At 45.2% G+C, this 8,931-nt stretch overlaps 1 protein-coding gene across 2 annotated transcripts; it reads left to right on the top strand.

Annotated features, from left to right (window-relative positions):
* Positions 1–267: 267 nt before the first annotated feature.
* Positions 268–8,443, top strand: KIF20A (kinesin family member 20A). 2 transcript variants are annotated; one of them, XM_027096528.1, is made up of 19 exons: positions 268–397; positions 860–1,045; positions 2,217–2,306; positions 2,409–2,528; positions 3,108–3,246; positions 3,350–3,537; positions 3,624–3,753; positions 3,935–4,129; positions 4,242–4,353; positions 4,463–4,531; positions 4,751–4,894; positions 5,036–5,201; positions 5,312–5,476; positions 5,606–5,745; positions 5,888–5,990; positions 6,308–6,506; positions 6,751–6,842; positions 7,067–7,204; positions 7,835–8,443. In XM_027096528.1, the coding sequence occupies exons 2-19, from the start codon at positions 881–883 to the stop codon at positions 8,150–8,152; spliced, it is 2,673 nt and encodes an 890-aa protein (XP_026952329.1). In that variant the 5' UTR covers positions 268–397; positions 860–880; the 3' UTR covers positions 8,153–8,443. The 2 variants fall into 2 exon arrangements, with proteins under 2 accessions (XP_026952329.1, XP_026952337.1); XM_027096536.1 differs by lacking the exons at positions 2,217–2,306; positions 2,409–2,528 and having other exon boundaries at positions 7,835–8,434.
* Positions 8,444–8,931: the final 488 nt, after the last annotated feature.

The raw sequence follows: 8,931 nt of genomic DNA, 5'->3' as shown, positions 1-8,931 counted from the left end.
AGCGCCCTAAACTTGGTCTCCTGTGAGAGGATGGCGACTGAAGCCTAAGGATTGCCTTTAGGCTTCTTAGAAAAGAAATGCCTAGGGTTCAAGAAAAACTGATAAACCGGAGTTCCAGTGGGCCCAACTCCAAACTCCGACAGTTGGTAACCCGTCCTGTATTAGAGCAGAGAGGTCAAGCCGTAGCAGTTTCCCGGGCTCGCCCGCCCCCTTGCGCCGATTGGTAGGTGCAGATTTCGCTATCTGATTCGCTGAACGAAAGCAGCGCGTAATTTAAAACATTGTATCAGTAACAAAGGTGCACCTCGTGGGCGGAGTTGTGCTCTCAGGCTAGGAAAGTCCAGGTTCGGCCGCGGAGTGAGAGTGAGACGGTACCGTAGAAGTGTGGCGTCTTCGGGTGAGTGTGCGGCTGTGCTTGAGCCCAGCTGAGGTACTTGCTTTTGCCCTGGCGGATTCGGCTTTCAGAAAGCGGAACTGCCGCCATCCCTTTTTTTCTTAATACCACTGTCCTCACTGTGGGCCTGGGGGGCGAGGTTGGAGCAGGAGCCTAGGGCTACTGACACCGCCTCCACGACACCGTTGAGCGAGGCACCCTACTTGGAGCGTGGCCTTATGCTTTCGGAGCCGGATATCTGTTCATTCCTGTTCGCAGTCCGAAATGCTGCCTCAGATTGGATTAAATGATTAACTCTTTCTCTCATTCCCTTCCCCTTTGCTGGTAGTTTAAGGGAAAAGGGAGTAAGAATTCAGGCAGCGAGACTAGATTGTCCTGGGGCCAGGGAATTGTTTCTTACCCAGAATTTGCCGCCACTTTTATCCCTTAAGGTTCTCCTCTCTACCCACTCTCGTCTCTTTTTAGACCTAAACTGCCCCTGCTGAAATGTCGCAAGGGATCCTTTCTCCACCAGCCGGCTTGCTGTCGGATGAGGAGGTCGTAGTCTCCCCCATGTTTGAGTCCACAGCTGCAGATTTGGGATCTGTGGTACGCAAGGACCTGCTGTCAGACTGCTCTGTCATCTCCACCTCCCTGGAAGACAAGCAGCAGGTAAAGGAGTTGAAGAGTGGCTTGGGGACAGAAAGTGATATCCTTAGCCTACTAGTTGTCCATACAGAGTAGCATGAGGTAAAAAATCCAGCAATCCTAGGGTTTGAGGGATCAACTCAAAATTAAGAGCATGACAAGTAAAAAATGTACAGTTGTGTGTCCATAAGAAAACTATTAATTGCATTGCATTAATGAAACATCCTCAAATGCATACTCTCAGTTAATCCTATGAGGGAAGGCAATTGTTGTGTCTCCTTCGCCATGAGTCCCAGACATTTTAAATAATTTGCACAAGGTCGTATTGCCATTAAGTAGGTGGAATGTAAATTCAGGTTTTAATATCAACCACAGCTTCCATTTAAGGAGCTTTTCTTTCTGCTGAGCTGAGGTTTCTCAGCTGCAGCATTATTGATATTTGGGGCCAGATAATTCTTTGTTATACAGGGCCGTCCTGTGCGTTGTAAGACGTTAAGCAGCATTCCTGGCCTCTACCCACTAGATGTCAGTAGCTGCTTACCATTTGTGACAACCGGGAAACCTGTCCTGACATTACTAAATGTCCCTTGAAAGGGAAATGGCCATGATTGAGAACAACTCTACTCAGAAGTCTCCCCTTTTGTAGAAGTTTCATGAGAGCAGGAGTCTTGTTAATGTTCTTCACTGTGGACTACCAGAGCTCTTAGAATTTCTGGGCCAGAGTAGACAGATCTCTAAATATCTGTTGAATGAACGTGGTGGGTGCTATTATTAACCCCACTCTACAGATGAGGAAACTGAGGTGAAAAGAATTTAAAGAACTTGTTCAAGATCTCATAGTTACTAAATGATGAAATTGGGACTCAAATTCAGGTATGTCTGCCTTCAGGGTGCTTAACTACTGTCTTTTGCTATATCACACGCCGATTTTCATACCAGTTAACTAGTTCTGACTCAGATACTCTGTGGTAAGCCAAGTTTTCAGGATAGTGAAGAGACAAGGAAGGGTGATTAAGTACTGAAAAACTCCATGTGGGTTGGAATGATTATGGAACCCAAGTAATAGCACAGAGTCATATGAGGTGGAATAGAGATAGTGTTAGCATGATTCCCAGGAAATATGCTATATTTGCCCATCTGCTCAGAAGTAACTGTTGAGATTAATATGTGATATTGGCCTGGAATTCTGCCACAGGTTCCATCTGAAGATAGTACAGAGAAGGTGAAAGTATACCTGAGGGTCAGGCCCTTGTTATCTTCAGAGTTAGAACGACAGGAGGATCAGGTAAGTTTCTGAGGAGGGAGGATTCAAGGTGGAATGATACAGCACAGTAGAGGTTCCCAGGAATGTTTCCTTCTGTGACAACTGTGTTTTCCCCCTTCTCAGGGTTGTGTCCGTATTGAGAATATAGAGACCCTTGCCCTACAGGCACCCAAGGACTCTTTTGCCCAGAAGAGCAATGAGCGAGGAATTGGACAGGCCACCCACAGATTCACCTTTTCCCAGGTATGGAGTTACTGACATGTGAACAAGGGACCAATACCTAGGGGCAACTTTATTCCCTCTTTAGAAGGAAAGCTTTTTACTTGACTGTGACTCCTTATATATGCAGGTCTACAATCTGGGGGACCCTTGTTATGTGCTAGTCAGTGTGTCGAGTACTGTATGTGCATTAATTCCCAACAACTCTATTGTTATTATTATCATCATTGTCCCTAATTTCCTGGTAAGGATACTGTGGCTCGGTGAGTATAATGTTGCTGAAGCCATGTAGCTAGTCATTGGTAGAGTTAGGACTTGAGTCTAGATCCATCTATCTCCCAAGCCCATGCTTGTGACCATTATGTTGTTCCATTTTGTGTGCAGCATTGGACTTAGTGGATAGCATTCCATAAGTATTTGTTGATTTGGATGAAAAATGGACTGGCAGAGAGTATTTAGGCAGCAGCTGGCAGCAATGCAGGAAGAAGTTGCTTGAGTAGTCTCCAGAGCCAACCACCCAGGAAGGGATGTATCTCTACTGGCTCTGCACAGAGAAAAGTGGGAAACGAAGGATGGGCCTCTGAGAAATTGGTATGTCTCTAGATCTTTGGGCCAGAAGTGGGCCAGGAATGTTTCTTCAACCTGACTGTGAAGGAGATGGTCAAGGATGTACTTAAAGGACAGAACTGGCTCATCTATACATATGGAGTCACCAACTCAGGGAAAACCCACACAATTCAAGGTGAGTAATAGGCCTCACAGAACTGCTGACTGTCTTTGCCTTTTGATGCTCTGAGTTGGGGAACAGCACTTACTACAGCTGTCCACCTTTCACATGCCTCCAGGTACCATCAAGGATGGTGGGATCCTGCCCCGGTCCCTGGCTCTGATTTTCAATAGTCTCCAAGGCCAACTTCATCCAACACCTGATCTGAAGCCTGTGCTCTCCAACGAGGTAATGTGGCTAGACAGCAAGCAGATCCGGCAGGAGGAATTGAAGAAACTAGCCCTGCTAAATGGAGGCCTCCAAGAGGTAAAGTGTTGGTGTTCACAGAGGCAGGGATGGGGGACAAAATCTCCAGAAAGTTTTGTGCTTATGTTATCCCTGGACTCCTCCAGGAGGAGCTGTCCACCTCCTTGAAGAAGAATGTCTACATTGAAAGTCGGATGGGTACCAGCACCAGCTTTGACAGTGGCATTGCTGGGCTCTCCTCCACCAGTCAGTTTACCAGCAGTAGCCAGCTGGATGGTATGTACCATGACTGGGCTCTGTGCCAAGTAACAGTAGGAACTTATTCTCTACTCCCCAAAACTTCCAGGGGTACAGACCAGAGGTTGCAACCTGAGCTTCACCTTCTGAGGCCCCTGCAGGCCAAAGGGGAGATGGACTACTCTTGAGTTGATGCTCTGTACATTGGCTTCTTCCCCAGAAACGAGTCACCAATGGGCACAGCCAGACACTGCCCCAGTAAGTGTCCCTGCAGATGTTCGCTTCTCCATCTGGATCTCCTTCTTTGAGATCTACAATGAACTGCTTTATGACCTGTTAGAACCACATAGCCAGCAGCGCAAGAGGCAGACACTGCGGCTGTGTGAGGATCAGAATGGCAATCCCTACGTGAAAGGTATGGGAAAGCAGGGAGGCTGGCATGAACCCTGGAGGGGACCTTGGGAGAGACTAGGAAAAGAGTTAGGTGCTTCCCTCTTATGTATGCCCTTCTTTCCTTGGCCTCTCAGATCTCAATTGGATTCACGTTCAGGATGCTGAGGAGGCCTGGAAACTCCTGAAAGTGGGTCGTAAAAACCAGAGCTTTGCCAGCACCCACCTGAACCAGAACTCCAGCCGCAGGTTGGTGGGTTATGAGTCAGCCTTTCTTTCAGTGTGTTCCAGGAAACATTAGTCCTCCACCTGGTCATAGAAGATATGCAGTGACTTTTCTCTCTTTCTTAACTTCCAGTCATAGCATCTTCTCAGTCCGGATCCTGCACCTTCAGGGGGAAGGGGATATAATCCCCAAGATTAGCGAGTAAGTTTTTCCATTTAGAAATTTGGGTTCTTGGCCATAAATGGTAATTGGGGGAGGGGACGAGAGTGGTCCTCAGGGGAATTACTTCCGTTAGATTCATGCTCTCCTTCCTTGGGTACAGAGATTCTTCATGGGTCCTCCCCTCCCTAAAACTATACAAAGGGCTAGAAAGCTCATAACATGTGGGATCCTTATGTCAGATCCTGTCCATCATTCAAGGTTATCACTCTGTGATCTGGCTGGTTCTGAGCGCTGCAAAGATCAAAAGAGTGGTGAGCGCCTGAAGGAAGCAGGAAACATTAACACTTCTCTGCACACCTTGGGCCGCTGTATTACTGCCCTGCGCCAAAACCAGCAGAACCGGTAAGCTTTTCACTGCAAGCCAGGATGGCCTGGAGCTCTGCAGTTTGCTAAGAGACTTCCTGGTCATCACTGGGGCTAGTGCTAGGATACCCCCAAGGGCTGGAGTTCTGCTCATAGCTCTATTCTCTGATTCCCTGCCAGGTCAAAGCAGAACCTGGTTCCCTTCCGTGACAGCAAGTTGACTCGAGTGTTCCAAGGCTTCTTCACAGGCCGAGGCCGCTCCTGCATGATTGTCAATGTGAATCCCTGTGCATCTACCTATGATGAGACCCTTCATGTGGCCAAGTTCTCAGCCATTACTAGCCAGGTGAGAAGCTATAGGTGTGATGACTGTGCTCACTTTGGGCTGGTACCTGTACTTAAGGAAGCTACTAGGGACTAGTAATGGATTCAGTTAAGATTTTTCCGCCTCACTAGCTTGTGCATGCTCCACCTGTGCAACTGGGATTCCCATCGCTACATTCATTCATCAAGGAACACAGTCTGCGGGCATCTCCCAGCTTAGAGACTGGAGCTAAAACAGACCCATGCCTTGATGATGATATTGAAAATGAAGTTGACATCTCCACATATGGCAAGGAGGTGAGAATGCAAGAAAGCTTTGGTGTAGCAGCTTGATGGCGATACATTTTCCATGCTACCTTCCAGGTGGGCCTGTGCCTTTTTAGGGCATGGGCTTCTAGTGACCTCTGACCTGTGTTTCCCTCCTAGGAGCTTCTACAGGTGGTGGGAGCCATGAAAGCACTGCTTTTGAAAGAACGGCAGGAAAAGTTGAGGCTGGAGATGCAGCTCCGTGATGAAATTTGCAATGAGATGGTGGAGCAGATGCAACAGCGGGAACAGTGGTGCAGGTACCAGCTGAGTAACCCCTCTTGTTCTGTCACTTAGACCTGATGGTGGGAAGCAGAGACTAGGATGGAGTAGTGCCTCAAGATCTGCTCTCCAAGCTCACTCCTCAGAATCTTCACTCACTTCTCTCTTCTCCTCTGACAGTGAACATTTGGACACCCAAAAGGAACTACTAGAGGAAATGTATGAAGAGAAACTAACGATCCTCAAGGAATCACTGACAAGTTTTTACCAAGAAGAACTTCAGGTGAGTTGCCCTAAACCAGTCCCAACTAGCTGCTCAGATTCCCATCGCTACTTGCCTGAGATAAACAGATTATATAAACTTTCATAGGGGTAGGAATATGTAATTCACCTTTCTATAGTCTCCTTAGTGCTTTGTACTTGTCAGTCTATGTTTGATTAATTGATTAACAGTTTGATTGGCCAGGAAATGGTGTAAGTGCTAACAAACAGGATTTTGAGGCCCATGTATCACGGAAATTTTTGTTCATTGTTCAGTCATCTATTCCTGTAGGGTTCGTCTGACTCTGAATGGAATTGTGCTCTCTGCTTCCTTCTTAGGAGCGGGATGAGAAGATTGAAGAGCTAGAAGCTCTCTTGAAGGAAGCCAGACAGCAGCCAGTGGCCCATCAACAATCAGTGTCAGAACTGTCCCTACGGCGGTCACAAAGGTTGGCGGCTTCTGCCTCCACCCAGCAGCTCCAGGAGATTAAAGCTAAACTGCAACAATGCAAAGCAGAGCTAAACTCCACCACTGAAGGTGAGGAAGGAGACAGGGCAGGAAGCATAAGTTTCAGGGAAGAGCTGTTCTTCAAACTTGGGCCTTCTGGTGCCAGCTCCAACATAATTTCCTTAACTCCAAGCTACATCCCCCTGACCTTTCATCCTAGGATGCACACAGCATCACTTGTTATGTTTGCTGCAAGCTACTGTTAATTCAGTTAAAGAGATAAGTCCAAGGCTAGAAAGCCTACACATGTAAGGTTTTTGTTTCCTTCTCTCAGAGCTGCAGAAATATCAGAAAATGTTAGAGCCACCACCCTCAGCCAAGCCCTTCATCGTTGATGTGGACAAGAAGTTAGAGGAGGGCCAGAAGGTAATTACCTTTCTCTGTTACCAAAGCTCTCACCTAAGGCAATTTCCAACACTATATCCCTGGTTCATATGAGGACAAGATGTTTTCTCTGCAGTCCTAGAGAATGGCTACCTCATTCAAATGACTAGTCTTTCTAGTTTTACTTCTCTTCAAATGGTTCTCCGACTCCTCCAGATCACTGGTTGATCTTGGCCACAATTTGGTTCCTACTCCTCCTTTTTCAGAATATAAGGCTGCTGCGGACAGAGCTTCAGAAACTTGGTGAGTCTCTCCAGTCAGCAGAAAGAGCCTGTTGCCACAGCACTGGAGCAGGAAAACTTCGCCAAGCCTTGGCCACATGTGATGACATCTTAATCAAACAGGTTAGGGAAGCCTATATACCACTTTCTCCCATCAGCCCACTTCAGAGTATACGTGAGAAAGAGAAAGGTAAAGATTTTTAGGCTAATCTTATAGTGAGGGGAGTTTCTCTTCCTTGCAAAATAACCATTCACTAAGTACAAGGCATTATGTTAAGTAATTTGTAGGCTTTTTCTGTTATATAACAACCCTAGAGAGGTAGATACTATCATATTTCATCCAAGATGCTTAGATTATAAGAAACAATTAATTGTAAGACAAAACACTAACAATTAAGCTATGACACTGTCATCAGTAAATGCATCCTGATTCCAGATGTATTCAAATGTAAAAAAAAAAAAACCATCCTAGGCTAATTTGATACCTAGGAACTGAGGCTCTTGGAGGTTAGGTAAAATCATTCAAGCTCATACCACCTGATGTGTTAGAAAACGGCCTTCTATTCAGTGCTATTTGTTTGGGTCTTAAAGAAAATACCCTCCTATTCAGTTAAAAGCTCTGACCATAAAGAGTTAATCTTTGTAAAAAGCAGTTTTAGTAACTAGTAGTGGATAGTGTGTATTACCTTGCCCTCCTGTTTCTCTAATAGATTAGACAGAAATGTTTTCTATAACTTTGTTGATCTTCCTTAGGATCAGACCCTGGCTGAGCTGCAGAATAACATGATGCTAGTAAAACTGGACCTTCGGAAGAAGGCAGCATGCATCGCGGAGCAGTATCATACTGTGCTGAAACTCCAAGGCCAGGCTTCTACCAAAAAGCGCCTCGGTGCCAACCAGGAAAACCAGCAACCAAACCAACAGCCCCCAGGGAAGAAACCATTTCTTCGTAACTTACTGCCCCGAACACCCACCTGCCAAAGCTCAACAGACTACAGCCCTTATGCCCGGATCCTGCGCTCACGGTGCTCCCCTTTACTCAAATCTGGGCCTTTTGGCAAAAAATACTAAGGTTGTGAGGAGAGAGCATTGCCCTGAGGTGGGTCAGCTGCTCAGCTTAAGAAATAGGTTTCTTTAAAGCTTTACTATATATATACCTGGAACTCTATCCAGAATGCAATATTCAGACATTAGTTTTTCTCCCTTTTGTAATATAATCACCTATGTATTCTTACACTTTTTTACTTATATGGTTTCTATGCACACAAAAGTTATATTAAAATAAAGATATTGTTCACATTTTAAATTTGAATTCTAAATTTAGCATAATCATTGAAGTAAATTATAAAAGGGGCAGAAAAATTGAAAATCAAGTATCATTCGGGCCCCTGGGAACTTTGCACAGGAATGGCAGTGCAGACCAGCAACTGGTGCACAGCTAACCCAAGAAAGCTTGGCAAGAAATTAATTCAAGGGACATTAGATATTCTAAACCTTCCTTAATATAAAATGAAGTGTCACCAATAAAGATGTTAAAAAAACCAAAAAACAAAAACAGGTTAATTAACTAAATGATTAAAAGGTTAATAAAAAAGTTATTCATAAAAAAATAAAATAAAATGAAGTGTCATACATTAGGAGATGAATGGGTAACAAACTTGTTTTGGAACAAAAATAAAGGAAGGCTGGGCCCTGAGCTCAGAATAACCCATAGCATCTACTGTACAAATTCATTACAGCAGCTATTATAGTCATGGCATATTACCTCCTACTGAATGCACAAGCACAGGCCTGAAACTCTCCCAAGAGCATAGCAAGAATGATTACTTTTACCTTGTCTAATAGATGAA

This window comes from Aethalodelphis obliquidens, unplaced genomic scaffold (genome assembly GCF_003676395.1).
Source record: "Aethalodelphis obliquidens isolate GAN/ISIS:26980383/991018 unplaced genomic scaffold, ASM367639v1 scaffold4, whole genome shotgun sequence".
Classification (NCBI taxonomy): domain Eukaryota; kingdom Metazoa; phylum Chordata; class Mammalia; order Artiodactyla; family Delphinidae; genus Aethalodelphis; species Aethalodelphis obliquidens.
This window is presented reverse-complemented; position numbering and strand designations above follow the sequence as displayed.

Bases quoted from the DNA above. Each gene is read 5' to 3' on its own strand.
- KIF20A (XM_027096528.1), top strand. From the start codon at position 881: ATGTCGCAAGGGATCCTTTCTCCACCAGCCGGCTTGCTGTCGGATGAG. The intron at 3,247-3,349 runs GTGAGTAATAGG...ACATGCCTCCAG, and splicing joins GAAAACCCACACAATTCAAG to GTACCATCAAGGATGGTGGG. The intron at 4,895-5,035 runs GTAAGCTTTTCA...ATTCCCTGCCAG, and splicing joins CGCCAAAACCAGCAGAACCG to GTCAAAGCAGAACCTGGTTC.